Source organism: Coffea arabica, chromosome 5e (genome assembly GCF_036785885.1).
Source record: "Coffea arabica cultivar ET-39 chromosome 5e, Coffea Arabica ET-39 HiFi, whole genome shotgun sequence".
NCBI classification, from domain to species: Eukaryota; Viridiplantae; Streptophyta; class Magnoliopsida; order Gentianales; family Rubiaceae; genus Coffea; species Coffea arabica.
The window spans coordinates 5,158,484-5,180,834 of NC_092318.1; the positions used below are offsets into that span (position 1 = coordinate 5,158,484).

At 35.7% G+C, this 22,351-nt stretch overlaps 1 protein-coding gene across 2 annotated transcripts; it reads left to right on the plus strand.

The window, feature by feature from the left end:
- Nucleotides 1-2,571: 2,571 nt before the first annotated feature.
- Nucleotides 2,572-7,256, plus strand: LOC113722756 (protein JASON-like). Of its 2 annotated transcripts, none has more exons than XM_072048341.1 (7): nt 2,572-3,043; nt 3,587-3,641; nt 3,741-3,838; nt 4,425-4,672; nt 5,262-6,069; nt 6,190-6,272; nt 6,955-7,256. In XM_072048341.1, exons 1-7 carry the CDS (start codon nt 2,771-2,773, stop codon nt 7,064-7,066), a joined length of 1,677 nt encoding a protein of 558 aa, XP_071904442.1. In that variant the 5' UTR covers nt 2,572-2,770; the 3' UTR covers nt 7,067-7,256. The 2 variants fall into 2 exon arrangements, with proteins under 2 accessions (XP_071904442.1, XP_071904443.1); XM_072048342.1 differs by having other exon boundaries at nt 2,574-3,043; nt 3,744-3,838.
- The last annotated feature ends 15,095 nt before the right edge of the window (nt 7,257-22,351 follow it).

Genomic DNA, 22,351 nt, shown 5'->3' on the forward strand with positions numbered 1-22,351 from the left:
TGAAATCTCATCATAATAAGTGGTTTTTATTTCTTGGTAATATAAGAAAAGGAAAAGGCATCAACATGTGTATGTTACCAGCACCAGATAGGCAAAGTAAATATTTTTTGTTGCATTTTCACACACAGGATTGGACCACATTTTCCACACTAGAGACCTAAGAGACCACTTTTTGCTAATAAAAGAAAAAGAAAAAGCATCAACATGTTCATGTTACCAACATAGAACATACAAATCATAGATTTTTGTTGCATTTTCACATTTAGGGTTGAATCACATCTTCAATAGTTCAGGCATAAAAGACAATTTTTTTACTACTTAATCCATAAATGATAAAAAAAAAACAAGAAGAATATTGCATTATTTAAATACTAACCATGTATAAACAACAAAGCACATCTATTATCTAATCACAAGGAACCACTTCAGTACTATATAACTAAAAATATGCTGAAAAATAACAAAAAAAAAAGGTGTATTATCAAAACTCTTATGAGCCAATTGTTAAACGAAGGGAATGCTAGCATAATTTGGGATGGGCCAATTATTAAACTCTTGTTTAAAACTGATATTATGCTTCAAATCCTTGCAATATAGCCAATCAATTGTCGATTTTCACTATTGTTGACTTTGTTTATGTTTGATCTTCTTGATTCACTGTAGTTGATAAAGACTTATTTCTTAATTTTGTAGGGTTCATGAAGTAGAGGGATTTCACGACAAAGGGGAAAGTGAGAAACGGATGGATGAGAAATGGGTATCTTGATGAATTCCCACGAGTGTTCTTACTACCAGTGCATGCCTGCATAGCCCTCATGTACTTTGTTCCATCCAAATTGATTGAGTGGACATCAATTTTGGCCTAAATTAAGTGATTGAACATCTGTTATCTCTAGTTGGTAAAAAATGTGTCTAAGTTGAAACAATGGGGACCAAGTTAGTCCATCCCCCAAAAAAAGCATTTTTCCTGTACCAAATTCAAAATTAGTTTTGCAATTGAAACCAATTTAAGCTTTACCATTCATGTTATAGAAGTCCATTGGGATTTAAATTTGCTTATTTTCTTACAAATAAAGTCTAGTTCAACACGCCCTTTAACCTTTCTGATTTATGGTTTTTTATGTGTAAAACACTCGAAAATCAAGAGATTCAATTTTTTGATCAAAATCAAATTCAATATCTTAAAATCGTGATAAAATTATATTACCAAATATAGAATTTTATTGAATACAGAAAAAGAATTGGAGAGCCTAATATCATTTGATTTAGACAATTTTTAGTCCAAACCAATTGTTGCGCACGCTTAATTGTAATCATATTAGGAATCCACCTTAGTCTATGAAAGACTATTGAATCGAGAGAGTGTTCCATTTCATAATTTGCAGCTTGACTCATCTTCCATAAAAATAAATAGTTTCTTGTGAAAGTATTTGCATGGGATCAATGACTACTATAATTGCATGTTTCAATAGTATTCTAGAATTAAATCATTGAATGGCAAATTTATATCCTAAGTAACAAATGTATCTACTAACATAACATATGTGAGTATCATTCATTTGTGGGTTCCACACCACCTCTACGGAATTTTATCCCTAAAGCAATATCAATGATTTAAAGTTTACATAGAATAACATCAACAATTAGCCTAAATTTACATTTTTCATGACAATTATAGAGGTCCTCATCCCCTTGATCTTGCTTTAAGGAAAAGAATGGTGGTGCTGTAGCCACAAAGGTCAAGCTACCTTAAAATTTGCTTGTCAGAAATATAGTTGGAGTAGTTATTAATTGGGCACCACCTGGATTTCTTAGCCAAATACAAAAATGGGTTGAGTTTTGGCTCAAAATATGATTAGAGCCACTAGGTTTCGACCTGCTATAACTATTTGAAAGGTGATTCCATTAACATAGAAGTTAGTAACCTTTCCAATTTTGATTTCTTTTATATTAAGTAACTAAACATTTGGGCAACTTTGCTAGCTTTCATTATTGAAACTCAATTTACATCCAAAATCTTAGCATTAGAAAATAATGTGTTTAGTTAGTAGATTATTTGAACTAATTTAAAAAATACTGTAACACCTTTTTAATGTGATATATGTGAATTAAAAAGGGGTTAGAAAATGTATTGTTGATGCAAGAAAATAAAAATTTATCATCACTATTGTAGTAAAATGCATTTCACCAATGCCATTCTCTACCAATCCTATTATAGTAAAATCGTCATCATCACTATTAAGAAGCTGACTTACAGATAATATATCTCCTCCAAGTGTAAAATTCACAATGTACAAAATTTTATTTAACATCATATCATTTTTCACTCGTTAATGTCCTATAGAATGTCATAATTATTCACGCCTTCATTACATTCTCCCATAATCGGTTTGAGCCAGGCCCGGCCCAGCCCAAAAACCTCCAATTGCCATTTAACAAGCCAAACCCAAAGAAATTATCAGCCACGTGTCACAAACAGAAATTCATTCCACTCTAAATCGTAAAACTCCCGCAAGTAGAATATAACCACCCAAACCAAGAGAAAAAAAAAAAATCCCCTGAACAAGTAGTTTTCCCTCGTCTGTCTAGTTCGAATTTCAAAATCCAAAAAGAGCCATCAAAACAGAGACTTTCCACCTTTTTAAACAAAATTCATTTCAATTTAATGCAATAAATTTCCATAATCTTCTCTCTCTCTCTCTCTCTATATATATATATATATATATATAATTTTCTTGGTATTTGATTTTGTAAGAAATGAAATGAAAATATGAAATTCTTTTCTTCTACGACTCGGCAGCGAATTCCATCATCGGAGGAGGAAGCAGCCGAGGCCGAGCGAGAGGCAGTTGTTGAATTGGAGCAGAAACGAAGCCGTAGAGTGGGTTTAGCGTTTTTCGAGTTGAAGATTCTTTGCACTAGGATAATGGTGGCAGCAATGGGGTGCTTTTTCAACTGTTTTGGCGTTAATAAAGATTCTAGCCCTAGCTCCGGCTCTAATCTTGAGGATTCCTCTTCTTGTGCCACTACTCCAGCTGTGAAAGTAGGATTATATTTTCATTTTTTGGTTGATTTTCTGGTAAAGATGATGATAATGTCGGTTTGTTTGTTTTGTGTTTGGATTTTTTATTTGCTTATTTAAGTAGATGATAGTTAAGTTGGTTTCGTGATCTTGATTGTAAGCTAGTCTCATGGCTTGATGAAAATGAAATTGAAGTTTTATGTCCTGAATCGCGAGTTACTGGAATTGTTCGACATTTCCTGTTTTGTTATGTGATAAATATTTGTTTTGATTTTTGGTTCGATTAATAGGAATCCAAGTAGGTAAGTGAAATAGGAAATAACGGGAGCTTTTTCTTGGTATTGATTGAAGTTACAGGAAACAGGAATTGTTTCCTGTTTTATGATAATTGATTTGGATTTGTTTTTACACAGTTGGATTTTTTTTTTTTTTTTCTGTTTTCATATCATACAACACTTTACAATGTCTCATTGAAACCACCATTCGAATTCATGTTTTGGTTTTTGTTATTTTAAGTAAATTTCATGTTTTTGTTTTTGTTTTTTTTTTGGATTCTACTATCAGGTTGGTTCAGTGACTCGAAATCGGAGTCCATTATCCTCATTACTACTGGCGGAAGGTACTTTGTCATGCAATTATGTTGTTAATATTTGATTTCTTATTTGTGGATCTGATGGGCGAGATCTTGTTTGGCTTTGGTTTAAATGTTGCAAAAAAGAAGATAAGGATGGCACACCATGTAAGTTGAAGGAAGAACAAGAATTGGGAACACCAAAGCCTGAAATTGGATTGAATTTGAAAGAGCTCAAGGATGAGGTCTGTTTCTCTATTATGATCTTCGGTGTGAGATGGAATATTCTTTCTTTTTTCCTGATTCATTAGGTTATGTGAAATCATTAGATTAGGTCTATTTATTTTGTGCATCGAACATGTTCTGGTTGTCTTAGGCTACAAGGGGCCCTAATTCTTTCTTTTCAAGTTTCAGGTTACTTTTCTGTTTAAGAATGAAACGCTTATGCAGTGTTACGACAGAGAATCTTGGGTTTAAAATAGAGATCCACAACTTTCATATAAATTGTTTGTAAACTTCCCTAGAAATGTCGGCCTGCATTGTCTGGATCAATTAACGTTTTCTGTAATAGTTATCTGTGCATCGAGATCAATGGAGCTGTGTCTTTGTGCTGTCATCTCAATTTAGAGTCATTTTTCCCTCTCTGAAAACCTGGATATGATTCTAGTTGGTATGCCTTTGACATCAAGGGGTGGGGTCTATGCTTAATTGAGATTCAGGGAACTATAACCTTACACGCATTTTTTTGCTTGGTGACTGAGTCGTCTTTACTTATTCTACTATCTGGAGGCTGTCGATATTTTTATTGTTTTCAGTAACATTATGCTGCAGGCCAAGTTCCTCAAGGCTTGTGGAACATTACCTGAAACTCCTGTGGAAATTCGCCAAGCTTCGGAGAAGTGGAAGGATTTATCAGCTCAGAAGGGAGACCATGAGCATTCAAAATTCAGATCATGGCTCACCAACACATCTGCTGAAAAACTTAATTTGGAAATGAATTCTGACCAGCCTTTAACACCGACTAAACATTGTGAACGGTGGATGAAGCTTTCAGACTCATTGGATCATACACCCAGCAGGTATTATCTTTGGCCTCCCATAAAGCCATAAGAATGTGTCATATTTGAGCACGACTTTTCCTGAATATTACAATCAAGTACATCATTGCGATTGGTTTTCTGTATTGTGTAATTCTAACCTGTTTTCTTTTCTTACCTTTTTTCAGTTTTCTTTTGTCTCCAGATTTCCCCTGAACATGGTTTCTATGTTCCATTGGGCATGGTTTGAGCTAAAGGATAAGCTTATTCCACTAATTTGGATAAACCTGAATTTTAAAACTTATCTTGCTTTTATATTCCTGTTTTTGTTCATCATGGTTTATATGGTTGACTAGACATAGCTTGGTCCATGTATATCGTTTTCTTTTAAAGTTAAAAAGAAAGGAGTTCGTTTTTATCTGAACACTTTTAGGGAAGGCATTAGTTGTGGATAGGAGTATGTGTGATATAAAACTGATTTTTGTTTATGTCTTCCCCAATTGTCCTTACTATTGTGCTTTGCGGTATTTTAACTGTGTTCCGCAGGTCAGGTCATTTTTGGATTCTGTTTAACATTCCATTTACTAAAATGAAATTGTTCTTGACATTTTTTGATGTTTTGATTCTCAAGTTGCTTGACTGAGGGGCTAAATGCCGGCAGAGTCTCTAATAGCTCAGTTGAAGGCAATGAGACCAAGAATGCTGGATCCGTCGAACTTATTGCTAGTCCGTCTCATAGCCTTACAGGTTCATCAGTTCCCAAGGATATCACTCCAATTATAATAGGCAAGAACAAGTCTGTTCGGTTCGATTGTGATTCTGATACTTCTTCAGTTACAACAAAAAGCTGTCCATCTGAAACATCTAGTCAGAGCTTGAAGCAATCTGGATCATCAAGCAATTTGAGCATTGCAAAATTTTCCCCTTATCCAACCCCATTAAAGCTGTCTGATGAGATGCAAACACCTGGAACAGTTTTCCCGGCGTATCTAGATGTTATGGGACAGGGGAAAAATACTCGTATCAGGTCTCAATATGTCTATTCTGTCTTAAATCCTGCTGAGAATATGTCTCAGTGGAAAGACTTGAAGAATGAAGATGCTAATGATTATCAAAGCAGTCACAGTAGACAATCTTGTCAGGAGATTGATCAGGAAACTTCAGCGTCAGAAGTAGGGACAGGCAGAACGTCAGTTGGACAAGAGTTGAAGGTAGAGGCTAGCTTGTCCTCTTGGCTTAGAGCAACTTTCCCAAATCCTGACGGCCCAGTTGTGAATAATGCTTCCTCTACCAGTGAAAAATCCCAGCGCGGCAGAACTCCTGGTGATAGGCCCATTCTTGGGATGGTCGCTGCTCACTGGAATGATGATGAACATCAGGTTTCACCTAAATGGTGGGATGGGAATGGAATTCCCAATTCAACAAACAAGTACAAAGAGGTTTATATTTCTGTCTTGGTCTTTTCTTTTTTTTTTTGCTCCCTATTCTGCACTTTTGTCGTTTTTTTCCTCTTAATCATTGATGATCTGTAAAACTGATAAATTTGATGGTGTTTGCAGGATCAGAAAGTTAGTTGGCATGCAACGCCATTTGAGGAGAGATTGGAAAAAGCATTGTCTGAGGAGACTTTCAACTTGCAGAGGTATGCAGGACTTTTTCATGCCTCTTTATTTACAAATGAATATTGGAGTAGATTATCAGTAAATTTGGTATACTCCCTTGGACCCTAATCAGGTGTCAACTTATATCATACTTGATTGTTGCTTGGCAACGATGGCAAATTTTTTTCTATCTTTCTGATCTTTAAATAATACCTGAATACGTAATTTTTTTCTAAAATTTGAGTTCCTGCCTCTCTTTTGAAACTCCTTTGTTTCTTCCTTAATTTCTCCTCAAGTTCTTTTAAATGAGGTGAGATTTGGTCAAATATCATTTTTTTGGCAAACTAATGACAGAATCAATAGAATTTTATCTTCATTTGAGTGATCTTTTAGACTTGGAATAAATGGAACTCTTATATCTTTCTGCTTCGTACTTGGCATACAATTTGTAGGATAGCGTCTGCGACTTTAGTCATGTCAACTTCTTTGTGTGTTTCTTTTTTGGGTATTGCAGTTGTGTACCAATAATTACATAATTAGCATACTCATACAGTAAGATGATTGTGTGTTGAATGCAGCTGAACTGAGGCATAAATTCAACTGAGTGTGCTGGAAACTTATTCTTCTGTTCTTATTTCAGTTTGATGTTTAATACGCTGTGTTGAACAAGAACTGCAAATTGATTTCTGCAATTTCTTATGGCTTTTGTTTTGGGGATTGTAGGAATCAAACCAGCGGGACACCACCACCTGATTTTAATGAGACTGAGGAAGATGATACTGCTCTCTCCCAATTGCAGCCTTCAAACCATTTCAAGTCTGTTGTCTCATTTTGATGTTCAGGAACACCATGAAGTGTTTTGAGTCTGGTAGTTGTGCGACCAATGTAAATGTTTTCTCGGGAATTTATTAGTCTTTATGAATGGGATCGCTTATGATTGATGTTTGAACAACTGTTGAAATACTAGATTGTAAGCGCATTTTTTGTTTAATCAGTATCATTCGCTGGATGAGCATTTCTTGTTTAGAGAATCAGAGCTCTTATTTCTCCTTGTTTTAATTTTTGACAGCTTAGATGACTTAAAGCAGCCTTAGGTCCTTAGTTTTTTTTTTTCCCCCTTTTTGGGACAAAATGTCACTTCTAATTATATTGAAATAAATGCCTATACAAGCATTAACAGTAATAGAGCAACTGCTCTAGAAGGGTTCTGTGCCTTACTTTTAAGCCACGGGAGGAACTCTAATTCCCACTTCACATCAGTAACAAGCTTAGTGGTAAATTTTGCCAAACAAAAACAGCCTTTGGACAAATAATTCGGCAGTACCAAAAAGATTCCTATAGTTTCCTAATATCTCTAATAATATTTGACAGCGAGGATTCATCCTCCATGTCCACCTTGATTCTATGAACTACTTCTCTATAGTCAGAATGAACACATATGGATGCTAAGTTCCTGTCAATTGCAAATAAGGCAGACCTAATTGCCAAGGCTTCAACCATTTTCGACTCATCGCAACAGTTAATAGGTCTTGCCCACACAGCTGTCAGTTGTCCACCTGGGTCCCAAATTCCTAACCCCAAACCTGCTCTGTTACGTGTCATGTATATTGAGAAAATTTTCACAGCCTGTTGGTACTCATGTGTTGCTGGTTCTTGCTTCGATCTTCCCTTCTGTGCTATGTTATCTTGCATGTTTGGCTTGTGATTTGCTGCTTGATATTCATTCCACTCATCAACTGCAATCTTGGATGTCCAGTAGCCATCGTGGTGATTAGAGTTGAAGGCTGCTTCATTCCTGCTTTTCCAGATTTGCCAAAGCAGGTTTGCTGTCATTGCAATGCGGTTCTTTCCACTTTCCTAGCTGAAGCTTCTTGTAGATGTATCCGCCATTCCCACAGATTCCATCTGTATTGTGTCAGTCCATTCCATTGGGGTGGGAATGCATTCCAGCTGTCCTGAACAGACCTGCAAAAGAAGAAACATATGTTCTATGGTTTCTATCTCCTCACCACATTTCCTACACATTGGGCTTCCTTTGCCTATCCTCTTAAAGACAGTTTCATTTGTTGGGATTATGTGATGGAGGCACTTAAAGTGCTTAATCCTATGCTTTCACTGAGTCCCACAGGTCTTTCCATATTTGAGGTTTGCTAGCTTCCCTGCTTGAACTGCTGCTGTCTTGATTTTCTGCTTTTCAGCGTTTGTTGCAAGTTTTCTGGAAATCATACCCAGTTTTGACAGTGTAAATCCCAGATGTTAAGTGGTTCCATCTGACATGGTCCTTCCCTCCAAAAAGGCTCGGAGGGATACTCTGCATAGCCATCCTTTCCTCAGCTGTAAAGAGCTGTTTGAGAAGCTCCACATCCAATCGCTGATTCTTGGTTAGCCGTTTGACCCACATTACTGCACAATTCTCCGGTTTGCTGCTGCAGACTTTTCCTATAGCATTCTTTGGAATCCACCAATCTTCCCTGATGTTGATGCTCCATCTCCAACGTTTATCCTTGATCCTATTTCTATCATTGGAATGGCACTTTGGAAGCTTTGCCAAATCCAGGAAGTCGAACCAGTGCTTTGTGCTTTAAGAATGCTATTATTGGGGTAGTATTTAGCCTTCATGATCTTATCAAAACAAAAATTAGCTTTCATGATTTTACTAACTAGCAAATTTGGTGTTAATAAAATTGGATAAGCTCCAAATCCGCTAATTTAGAATATTTAAACTCTTAAGTTCATACCAAGCAAGTTTATAAGTACACAAATTTCTGTGATGATGGATCCAATTCTTTTGGTAATTCAAAATACTTTTAGCTTTATTTGAAAATAGCTCATACAACTATATTTTATCTTGTTTTGGTATAAAAATTAAACAATTTGGAATACATTAAACTACTAAAACTATTGTGCTTGATATTGATTGTGAGATAAATAACATTTAATTGACAATTAAAAAAAGGTAATGCATAAAACACGTGTAGTGCACGATGCACTTCCTGTCAATAATAGATGTTTCTTCCTCAACAGTAAACAGATTTTGATGCACATGGATTGGACTTTTCTTTTGTGAGAACCCTCACTTAAAAACAAAAATTAAATTCTCCTAAATCACTTACATTGCTCTAAAACTAAATAAATTGTAACATTTCCTTGCATTGCATTGCATTGCCTTTCTGCATGAATTGTAACATCTCCTTGAATTGGCATCATTTTATTTCACTATATGCACTAGGACCAAATGTCTTTTAATTGTGTTTGAGATCTTATGTGAAAGTAAAGGTGCTAATTAGACATTTGAAGCACTTGGAGGGAAAAAACATTATTTGGCAAAGTTTAAGGGAAGGATTGGCCAAGATAGGGCCAAGTGTCAATGTCTCAACCACTCAAACAAATTGACCAAGGAAATTAGCAAAATTTAAACCTTTTTGGCTCCATTTTTTTTCTTTGCTTAGCCGGCCCTCTTGAGCTCCAAAGAGAGAAGAAAAATTCCATTTTCTTGCTTGAAACCCTAACTTGGACTTTGAGGAAAAAAAAAAGAAGGAACCTTAGTTAGTTTGAGTAAACTATCTTCAAGACTTGCTTGTGATTCAAGCTTGGAACTCTTGCGTTGGTGGACTTTTGGGTGGTTCAAACTTCATTTAAGAGAGGTAATTGATCCTTAAACCCTAGCTTTATTGTTTAATATCAAGTGTTTAATATATTGATGACAAACTAGAAGTTGGGTTGATGTTGTTTGTGGTTAAATTCTTTGAACTAAGTAAGTGGAAGTAAGGTTGGATGTATGGCATGCCATATATTTGATTCTTTGCCTAAGCTTTATTTGTGATTTTCCTTGATGTATTAGCATGTTAATGAACCCTCTTAAAGTTAGAAATAACTCTTGCAATGTTGGTTAAGTTAAAAATAATGAAAGGATGGAGTTTGGTGGTGAATGCGAACTTGGGACTGTTCTCTTTTCTCCTTGCTGGCCGGCCATGGATTGGAGGTTTTTCCTTGATCTTTGTGACTTATTGAACCTTAATTGAGTTTAAGAAACTTGGCTAAATATTGGTTTAAGCTTGTGTGTGAATTGAGGTGAAATGGAGCAAGTAAATTGGGTGATTTTGTCAAAGTCCTGAGCTAATCAAACCAGGAAAATCAATCAACTTCCTTGGACTTCTGGTATTGATAGGAGAGGAATTAGAGTTTGCATTTTATACCGTTGGAAAGCCCTTCGAGTCTAGTTTCCAACACCACCAACGGCGCACGATTCTGACTTTTCTACAATGAGATATTGCCATTTTCCCGAGACTGCACGCGTGACTGTTATACCTGAGAAAACCCTTTTGAACTTGAATGAGATTTTCCTTTTGGTCAACTTTCTTGCATTTGTCAAACCATTTCTTATGACCTTTTCCTACATTTTTTGTCTAACTTGCATCGTAAATTGAGTCGATTAATGACTTACTTGGTCACCTAATGAACTTACGTTTGGGTTGGAAAATGAATATAGAATATTAACGACTTTTACTCGTTGCCTTAAGACTTTGGATTGGAAAATGAATATAGAACATTAACGACTTTTACTCGTTGCCCTAAGACTGGGAAACGAAGGTGAGGATAACCACGGGACTTGACGGACAAACTCTGCATTTCTTAACAGGTGAGTGTTCCACTGCCTGTTACCTGTCTATGTGAGATATCTGAATACTTGATTTGTGATTGTTTGATCTAAACATTTGATTTGACAAACTTGAGATAAGCGTGTACTTTATCACACTTGACCTCCTTCGATTTTACTGAGACTCTGTATACTGATAATGTAAAATGTGATTTCTCTATATTTGACTATACGTCGTTTGGGTGATATCCCATCGACTACTGTGACTGTTTGGGTATCTAACCTCATAGGTGAGTCGATTGTATCGAGCCAGTAAGGATTTGGTCGAGAAGGCCGATGAACCCTGGGAACTATTTACTGAAATCCGAAAACTCGTATACTCGAGTATTACCTAATTATACTGTTTGAGTGGTTGGGACATTGACACTTGACCCTATCTTGGCCAATCCTTCCCTTAAACTTTGCTAGATAATGTTTCTGGCCTTCAAGTGCTTCAAATGTCTAATTAGCACCCTTAAATTTTCACATAAGATCTCAAACATAATTAAAAGGCATTTGGTCCTAGTACATATAGTGAAATAAAATGATACTAATTCAAGAAAATGTTACAATTCATGTAGAAAGGCAATGCAATGCAATGCAAGGAAATGTTACAATTTATTTAGTTTTAGTGCAATGCAAGTGATTTAGGGCAATGCAATGCAATTGACCTTGACGAATCTCTGACTTATGAAAAAAAATCGATATAGATCTTAGATCGAAAAGTAAAGGAATTGAGGATTAAGCAGATACCCTTGATAAAGATTTTGTGGAGAAATCATGAGATAGAAGAAACTACTTGAGAAGTGGAAGAGGAAATACGAGCAAAGTATCCTGAGCTATTCAGTAATCAATGAGATAATTTCGATGACGAAATTCTTTTAAGGGGGAGAGAGTGTGAGAACCCTCACTTAAAAAAAAAAATTCTCCTAAATCACTTGCATTGCCCTAAGACTAAATAAATTGTAACATTTTTTTGCATTGCATTGCATTGTCTTTCTACATGAATTGTAACATCTCCTTCAATTGGCATCATTTTATTTAACTATATGCATTAGAACCAAATGTCTTTTAATTGTGTTTGAAATCTTATGTGAAAGTTTAAGAGTGCTAATTAGACTTTTGAAACATTTGGAGGGAAGAAACATTATTTGGCAAAGTTTAAGGGAAGGATTGGCCAAGATAGGGCCAAGTGTCAATGTCCCAACCACTCAAACAAATTGACCAAGGAAATTAGCAAAATTTAAACCTTTTTTGCTCCATTTTTTTTCTTTGCTTGGCCAGCCCTCTTGAGCTCCAAAGAAAGAAGAAAAATTCCATTTTCTTGCTTGAAACCCTAGCTTGGACTTTGAGGGGAAAAAAAAAAGGAATCTTAGTTAGTTTGAGTAAACTATCTTCAAGACTTGCTTGTGATTCAAGCATGGAACTCTTACTTTGGTGGACTTTTGGGTGGTTCAAACTTCATTTAAGAGAGGTAATTGATCCTCAAACCCTTGCTTTATTGTTTAATATCAAGTGTTTAAGATATTGATAACAAACTAGAAGTTGGGTTGATGTTGATTGCAGTTAAATTCTTTGAGTTAAGTAAGTGGAGGTAAGGTTGGATGTATGGCATGCCATGTGTTTGATTCTTTGCGTAAGCTTTGTTTGTGATTTTTCTTGATGTATTAGCATATTAATGAACCCTCTTAAAGTTAGAAATAACTCTTGCAATGTTGGTTAAGTTAAAAATAAAAAAAGGATGGAGTTTAGTGGTGAATGTGAACTTGGGACTGTTCTCTTTTCTCCTTACTGGCCGGCCATGGATTGGAGATTTTCCTTAATCTTTGTGACTTATTGAACCTTAATTGAGCTAAAGAAACTTGGCTAAACATTGGTTTAAGTTTGTGTGTGAATTGAGGTGAAATGGAGCAAGTAAATTGGGTTATTTTGTCAAAATCCTGAACTGATCAGAACAGGAAAATCAGTCAACTTCCCCGGACCTCTGGTATTGATAGGAGAAGAACTAGAGTTTGCATTTTATACCGTTGGAAAGCCCTTTGAGTCTAGTTTTCAACGCCACCAATGGCGCACGATTCTGACTTTTCTACAGTGAGATATGGCCATTTTTTCGAGACTGCGCACGCGACTATTATACCCGAGAAAATCCTTTTGAACTTGAAGAAATTTTCCGTTTGCTCAACTTTCTTGCACTTGTTAAATTTATTTTCTTATGACCTTTTCCTATATTTTTTGTCTAACTTGCATGATAAATTGAGTCGATTAACGACCCACTTGGTCACCTAATAAACTTACGTTTGGATTGAAAAATGAATCTAAGATATTAACGACTTTTACTCGTTGCCCTAAGACTGGGAAACGAAGGTGAGGGTAATCACGGGACTTGACAGACAAACTTTGCATTTCTTAACAGGTGAGTGTTCCACTACCTGTTACCTGTCTATGTGAGATATCTGAATACTTGGTCTGTGACTGTTTGATCTAAACATTTGATTTGACAAACTTGAGGTGAGCGTGTACTTTATCACACTCGACCTCCTTCGATTCTATTGAGGCTCTGTATACTGATAATTTAAGATGTGATTTCTCTATATTTGACTATATGTCGTTTAGGTGATATCCCATCGACTACTGTGACTGTTTGGGTATCCAACCTCGTAGGTGAGTCGGTTGTATCGAGTCAGCAAAGGTTTGGTCGAGAAAACTGATGAATCCTGAGAACTATTTACTGAAATCCGGAAACTGGTATACTCGAATATTCCCAACTTGTGTTGGAATCTCGGCACTTCATAATTGTCTAACAAATCAAAGTTACTTTTTAGAGTTTCACCACAAAACTGAATAATACATTAGCCACCATAATTGCATACACGACTCCTTACAATTGAGACTCCACCGATCCATGTTGCTGATCTTTTTGACATCCAAAATCTACCACTCAAACACACCTTGAGACATGACTGACTTGTCAAAATTTAAACCTCTTTATCAATTATTTGTTGACATCCCATCTCACTTTTACTTGTCTTTTATTGTCAAGTCCAACTTCGATAGGAAATCAGCATCCCGCTCGACGAATTAGAAACTCAACCACTAGGTAACTTGATTACTAAAGTTTCGCAGGAAAAGCAAAAAAAAAATTTTTTATCAACTTAACCCTTTCTTTTTTTTTCTTTTTAACCAAATTTCAGCAACCATGCAAATTAAATATTACACCCGCCGTTGCAACATATTTCATTGCTGAACGAACGGGAAGGATCTCAATCAAAAGTTTGTCATTATATTTTAATAACCCAGCAATCGGCACCTTTGCTGAGTCTTTTATACCCCTTGAAGATTGGACCAGCAAATGGATTAAAGAAGTTATAGCACCATCGACTTTCTCCAATACGTTGAGTGAAAAGGAAGTGGTCGTATTAAACTCGTCACTTCATAATGGAGATCCAGAAATAGCCAAATTCACCCTTCCGTTTGTGGATTTCAATATTAACAAAACTACATGGAAGATTCGTTTGTCCTTCTTTGGCGAGGCGTGCTTTACTTCTCATTATTCGAAATGGGTCAAGGACATCCTTGAAAGGTATAAAGAGTCACTCACACGTGCCGGTATATTTGAGACCCTCTACGTGTCAAGATTCTCCTACAACCGTTGTGAAAATATCTTGCGAACTTTCTTCAAATATTGGTGTCGTTCAACGAATACACTCCATACGCCTATTAGAGAGTTGTCCATTACACTTTGGGATCTTTATCGACTTGATGGTCTTTCAATTGATGGCTTATTTTTCGATGAAGTTGTCCCTTTAGCACAGGAACTTCTCACTTCTGACAAGGAAGGAAAGCCACTTCTCCCTGAGAGTTGCAGGCATCTCTTTTCAACTTACTACCACCTTTGGACGAATGACCAAGGAGTGTGAATGAAAAACTGGATTCGATTTTGGTTCAAAGGATTCATAGTATGTTGGATTTGCAAATTTCTTTTGCCGAGTAAGAAAGTCGATTGCATTCGCCCAAGTGTCTTCAAGGTTGCATGCTTGATGACCATAGGAAAGAAATTTTGCCTTGCAGTTCTCATCCTTGCGAGCATATACAACGGAATGAGGGAGATCGTTTACGCCTCTAATCTTGGAGAATGTGGGGTTATTTTTTCGATCCATTACGTCTGTGTTTGGATTGGTCAATACTTTGATGTGTATTATAAGAATAACCAAGTGAGTAATCACCACACGCGCATGACAAGATTTAGTGGTGAGAAAATGACAATATTTTACGGTAAAAAAAGTGAATCCCTTGACACTTTTCAAATTGTGTTGGACTGAGAATGAAGAAAAAGTGTTGATTGAAGACGGATCCTTATCATCAAGACTTACGAGTTAGTTTATCAGTCAACGATCTTGTTACTTAAATCTACGTAAGGATAATATCTTTATTATTGAAAATAATATCTTTATTATTGAAAGATATAATCCTTATAAATTTAGTAGGTAATTCGGCTTCTGTCAGGATATTCCAAATAACTTGAAAGAGATTACTCATACTTATACTTTGGGTGAGACTATTCAATTATGAGATTCCTCAATTCACACGCAGACGCGATCTCGGATGACTATATTTATGCATAGGAAGTATCCATTGATCATAAAAGTCTGTGATGTTTGGTGGTCAACATGGTCAAATAACGTTTCTTCAACTTCCTTTAAATTCATAGTTAAGATCCCTCAGCAATCATCAAAGAAGGGCAAGATTACCTCTGTCAATGAATCGATGCATCGCAATGGAGTTATAGAGACTGGAATGGATCCTACTGCATCTACTTTGCAGAAGGGCAAAATTACTAACACTTTTCTAAGAAAAAATAAATCTTCAAAAGATTCTCAACGGGCCATCAAAGAGATGAAACTAACGACTCCACTAAAGAAGATGCCATCAACAATTTTAAAATCTTTAACCATGACTTCCATGGAAAAAGATGTCGAAATTGAAATGTTGGATTATCACGATTCTATCAAGACTGTTGAAAAGGAAAGAACTCAAGTCCAGTGTACCGGATCTATCCAAAAAGGAACCCATTCATTAACAAGTGGTAGTAGCAACCAAAATCGCTATTGGAATCGATCAAAGAAAAGGACATCTTCTGATTTGGAGGAAATTTCCTTTACATCATCATTGGTTAGAGTGTCACCACTTAAGGTAATTAAACTTATATCATCTCTTATCATTTTTTTATCATTTTTTTTTACTTATTCATAACCCTTTTTTTTAAATTTCTTGAATTCCGCTAAGAAGATGTTGGCAACAATTCACCGATTGAACTTGAAGCTGATGGTACAATTTCAAACAAAAAAGGTGATAAAGTCATTATCAGCATTCCAAGACAATTTGCCATCAGCGAATTTACCTCATCAATGCATAAGAAGAAGTCGACTAGTACGCACGAGATCCGAAAGAGGCTTAAGATAGTATCGGTGTCAGAATTTCATAAGCAGAAATTGCAAGTGTATCGAAGAATATACTTGCAAAGTTTGTGAATGAATTTTCGCGAGCAGATTCTTGATACTCCTATTGAACAAATATCTTTTTTGAAAGAGTGCGCAGAGAAAATTATTGCAGAAATCACAAGGACAGATCCTACTAATGGTCTTCCTTTAAAAAACTCCTTGATAGAATTGTTCACCAAGACAGAGACATGATATTTTGATATCTTCATCATAGGAAAAGATGAGTAAAGAGATACATGCAGAACTTCTTTTTAAAATGACTGCACAACTCGAGAGAGTCAAGGCAAAGGAAGAAGAACTAATTTGTCATCTGCATAATCTTGAAGAAAAGTTGCAATGTATCGAAAATAGGAAGAAAATTCGTCAACAGGAACTTATTGATTTGGAGAGGTAACTCACGAAAATCAACTCAACTATTGATCAAAAGTATGAAACTTTCAAAGAGATTCAAACTGACATAACCCAAGCGCATGATGAGCTCTCCTCTATTGCGAATGCCAGCGTTTTAACTGATGACGTAGCGAAAGAACTTAAAAACATGAAATTCGTACTCGAAACATGCAAAATAGTTGTAATGGATTACAAGTTTGACATTTACACTTTATCCTTCTTTTTCCTTAAAAATTTTTTTATCAAATTTTTTCATGTAATGAAACTTTTTATGAATAATAAAACATTTTTCATTACTTATCTCTTATTTTTTTCTAAAATAAAAGAACTTAAATTTAGCATTTTATTTTCAAAGAAATAGAAGATTTTTGCAAGGAAAAAAGATTTGGTTGGGTGGTGTAATTGAATTTAGAAATTATCCTCTAAACTGCCTACGTATCCGAAAAAGGAATCAAGTCACGCTTAGTTCTTGCCGTTCACATTTTAATCTCATGTCGGTCAGGAGTATCTATTTATTTACCACCTTAGATTTGGTGGAGTGTTTTACCAGTTTAACCACTTACTACACTATTGGTGTCGCCATTCACAGTTTTAGCTCATGCGAGTTAGGAGTGACATGCAGTTTCAATCATATGTCATGAAATACTTTGTTATGCTATGAAATATGAAATGAGTGGCATATTTTCATGAATTGAAAGAAATATGTTTGTAATGTGTGAAATAAATTTATATTACAAAAAACTCTAAATGGTAATAAAATAGACGGTAGGGGCCATATTCCTATTATGTTACGTTGTCATGGTAGCCGTTATGTCCGGGCGATTGACAGTCATGGTAATCGTTGTGCCCAATCGATTGACTTATGTTATGTTATGTGATTAAGGGCAATCACCCTCTTAGAAGGGGTTTAATTTCAAGGTTGATTATTCAAAAATCGGATATTGCAAGTATTTGTTTATGAGTTATATTTTATAAAATGGGATGACATGATTGATATGTTTTATGATTCACAAGTATGTTCAATTAATATGATCATGTCATGTTATACTTTTTTTTCATGCCATATTTGGCAGGGGCCACCTCTAGAATCTACAGGACTAACTGTCATGACGAATAAGGATCACTTATGTGCATGCCACTCACTCTAAATTTCGATGTTTATGTAATATATGAAATGATGTCTAATATTTTTATTTGATGTATGCATGTGACATTGTGTGACCATATTTACAACTATGTATAGTATATATATAACTAGAGCTGGCAATTATACCCAAAACCCAACAACCCACCCAACCCACCCACTAATTTGAGAGGTTGGGTTGGGTAAGTTGGGTATTGGGTAAATTTTGGGTTGAGTAATAAAAACCCATTTATATTTTGGACGGTTTGGGTATTTGTATTGGGCACCCATTACCCAACTTTTCCTTCTTTGTATGTTTTCTATGCAAGTATAACCCATCCTGTTGACACATGGAAAAATACATTCTTGTGTACAAAACTGTTACCACCACCCCCAAAAAAAAACCCCAGGGTAAAAAAAAAAGTGTTAATTTTTGGAGTAAGTTCCCTGTATTTTGGTTGGACTTTTTGATGGTTTAGTAAAGGGGTTAGCAATTATCATTTAAACGTAATTTGACCTCTGCTATTGTAGAGCAAGAATCATCAGCCTATGACTAGTTGACCGAGAGTCGTCCCTATGGCAAATATATATCAACTAGGAGGATGACACCGCGCATTTGCGCGGTGTGAGATTATATAAGTTATTTGCCCAATTATGTCTACTAAGTTTGTATTATTTCTATAAAAAAAAAAAGAAAAAGATTTTTTGATTATGGGAATCATATGAGTTAAAAGGGTGTCAATGTATAAATGCAATTTTGCATAATGATATTAAATTAAAAATTAGTTTTGCATTAATTATTTAGGGAGTTGATAGCTATGATGCATATATACAAGCAATATCAATCCTCAATTGGTATGCGACTTGCATTTATACGAGTGTGATAATGTACTTTGTCACCATGGCCTTTGTATGTGCCAAAATCAACTATGAATTTAACTTTCGTATGTTACAACCAAAGCTTCACATTTTATTATGAAAATTAAGGATAATGCTATCTAATAGTTGATAAATTTTTGAAACCAAACACTTGATAATTCGAGAAACACATGATTCAGATTAAAATGACAGAACTCCAATAAAAAACAAATATTACAAAGGAATTATCAAATAAGTAAAGAGGCCAATCGATTGTTAGGCCATTGCTACTACTCTTACTTATAGTAAAATTACTTTTCCTTTAATTGTACCTTTATCCACACTATCCTGAAAAAATTCAATTTCTTATATTTATTGGTGACAGGTTCTGGAGTCATGTTCTAAATTTAACCTTCACAAAATCCTACTTGACTAAATAAATAAAAAAATATTATGAACTCGTAAACAGAAGCAAAAGTGCCAAGACAAAATGTACCAAAAATTGAATTACATAATTGTGAATAGCTGCCCCATAAAACTAAGAATTCTAACAAGTTTCTTAGTGTTAATTGCCTATGGCTCTTAGACATTCCGAAGTCTTTAAAAGAGCAGCTATGAAAACGGACAGAGAATAACTGACTAATAAGATCAAAAGTAGACTAATTATTAGCAGGAAAATTTCCCAACATCCAATAAGACCATATAGCAGCCGTTGCAAAGTAGGCAGGTTCTGTAGAATTTTCACACTGTTTAACTCTCTACTTTTGCTGTAACTTCAGGCATAGAGAAAGAAAATGAGCTGAAGACCACAACCTAAATAGAATAAAGACAATTTCAATTTACTAAACATTACTTGTGTCGACCTATAGATCAATGCTTGATCGTGCTAAGAAGTTTGAATTATTTTCTCATGCAATAAATTCAAGAAGTTCAGGAGGATACGAACATCTTTTGCAGAAAAACAGAAGAGCCGATGAAAAAAAAGAGCAAAAAAGTAGGCATTTAAATCACTTTTGTAGAAAAATAAAAGAGCCAAAAAAAAAGAAAGAGAAAAGAACAGTCTTTGCTTTGAGTTGATTGAAGCTCAAAAACCACAACCAAAAGGTTCCAAATAAATTGAGTTACTTAGCTTTCATAGGAATCTTCAATATCAAAGGTTCCAATAGGTTCCAGAAAATGCAACCAATAGTTTCCAAAAAAAATTGAGTTATTTAGCTTCCAAATGAATCATCAATATCAAAGCAATATAAAAGCAATTCTCTTTTCTGAACAAGAAAATCCATTTTCCAAATAAGAGTAATCAATAACTTTATACAAAGAAAGAAAAAAATAACATTACAATGAACCCGCCATGGTTTTTACTTTTTACCTTTAACTAATAAAAACTCATGCAGAGTAAGAGAAGGAAATCAAAAGATAAAAGGAAGACAAAAAGCAAAGATATGCAAGCTACACGTCTCTTCTTGTCCTTAGGCAAGCAAGACACCGAGCTTACGTACCTTACAATCTTAAAGCATTCTAGTCGCTATTGCAAAAAGAGTGCCTAAGTGCCCGTTCAACCATAGCAATCCCAAGCTACAGAGAGACATCAGAATAAAGGATATTAAGATCTACTTAATATCCGACAAGGGAGTATGTACTATTTGCTAGGCGTACGTCGCTCAACCCATATTTCTTTATTTCTTTCTTGTAGATCAAGAAAGCTAGATCGTGTACGTTAGAAGATAAGTGAGAAAGGTAAATAGACAGATGATTAAATCTTAGGGAGATAGAGTAAAGTATTTTTGTAGATGTATTTCGTGTAACGTATGTATTTCTTTAGTAATTGTAAGTTTTAAATTTTAGTGAATTTTTATAAGTGTGACATATTGCCTTGTATTTGTCGAAGTAAGATCTTATGAATACGGCATGCCATATTGCAAATTCAGTCCAAGGACCCAGATTTGAGGCGTGCTAAAAGGAGATCACCCTCATGAAATATTTTAATTTGTCATTTTGCATGTCTATCTCTAAGAAAATATCCTTAAAAAATTTTTGAGTAAAAACCTTAAATTCATTGCTTTCACATGCTAATCAGGCAAGGAGACAAAATTGAAATCTATTTGAGTATCTTAGCACTACATATGCTCGAAGTACATTCTTGAATCTCTAATTGATCAATGTGTTCCTTCTTATATTTGATACGGACCTAGCTGGTTTTCAAGTTCATCAAACCCGTTTGCACTTCAATGGCTAGTTTGTGGTGCCCCGACAGCTCAGCGGAGGTCGAAGACCTGATTGACTAACACCAAAGCAACACCAAAATACCACCAAACCCCTGACCAAAAGGCCAAGGACCAGCAAGCTCCGTAAATTCCAGAATTTTGGGTTGTCGGGTAGAGTACTTCTAGGATTTTCAAAAATTCAGCCTTGAAGTCATTTGTCTTGCTTTCTTTTTTAGTCATTAGTCCTAATCTGAGTTTTAGGTCGCGTCTAGGCCTTCATTCACCTCCATTCATTGCTACTATCTTGTGTCACTTGTTGACCAGTCAAGAACGTACCTTGCGGTAACGCCTAGTTTGTTCAACCCGAGCAACTAGCAAGCCAAGGAATTGCTTGGTGAGACTATTAGAGAGTGATACACTTGAGTGAAACACGAGCGTGAGTGACCTATACATTGTACCACAAAAAAAAGGAGAGAGGAAGTCGTTTGCTTATTTTCTTTTGCGGGTTTACCTAAGCATGTCTAGTGGAGTTGGTGACCAAACAATGGACTTTAAACTACACATGGAGGCCATGATGGAAGAATTCAAGCAAAGTTTGGATGAAGCTTTCGAGCTTCTTCATAGACGCCTTGACCGAATGGTGAATAAGGATGTCAAGAGAAGGGGTTCCCCACAATTTCACCCTGACGTCCAACCTACCTCTTCAAAGTCATTATATTCAAGGAGAAGGGAGGAGGTTCATTCGACAACAAAGCGTGCAAATACTTTATCCATAGATGAAGGAGTTAGTCAAGTGTGGGAGACATATCAACAACTCCTCCAACAAAAACTTGAAAAAGAGCGAGTTGAGTGTAGTGGTGAGAGTGCACTTGAGGTAAAAGTTGAGGAATGTGAGTTAGAAAAAGAGGTAAAAAAATCTGAGGAGATGATGTGAGCGCGGAAACAAAGATTAGACCGTAGAGGACATGTTGAGTAATGGATGGAATTGAACCCAAACTTGGACCACTCAAGAACGGATTCAACGGTAGAGGATGCCACAATCAAGTTTGTGTGCTTGATTGATAAGTCAACAAATAACCTAGGAACCACGCTAGGATGTTCAACTTAGCTTTCACAAGTTAGAGGAATATGCCTTAATGGAAGACGAAATTCTGGAATTTTATTAATAATATCGCAAAAACTAAATGTACCATCAGCTTTAGGGCTATTTATAGCCTTGACTAAAGCTTGGAAAACATTAAGGGAAAATCGGCAAGCCCATTGGGTCTCTCTTGGCCGAAAGCTAACCTACTAATTAACTAACTTAATGACTAACTAAAGTACTATTGGACCTAAGGCCCACATGGCCGAAGCTAAGCTCAACAAGAGCTACTTAATTAGGGATGGCAATGGGGCGGAGTGGGGGCGGGGG

Bases quoted from the DNA above. Each gene is read 5' to 3' on its own strand.
- LOC113722756 (XM_072048341.1), top strand. From the start codon at position 2,771: ATGAAATTCTTTTCTTCTACGACTCGGCAGCGAATTCCATCATCGGAG. The intron at 3,839-4,424 runs GTCTGTTTCTCT...ATTATGCTGCAG, and splicing joins TGAAAGAGCTCAAGGATGAG to GCCAAGTTCCTCAAGGCTTG. The intron at 4,673-5,261 runs GTATTATCTTTG...TTGATTCTCAAG, and splicing joins TTGGATCATACACCCAGCAG to TTGCTTGACTGAGGGGCTAA.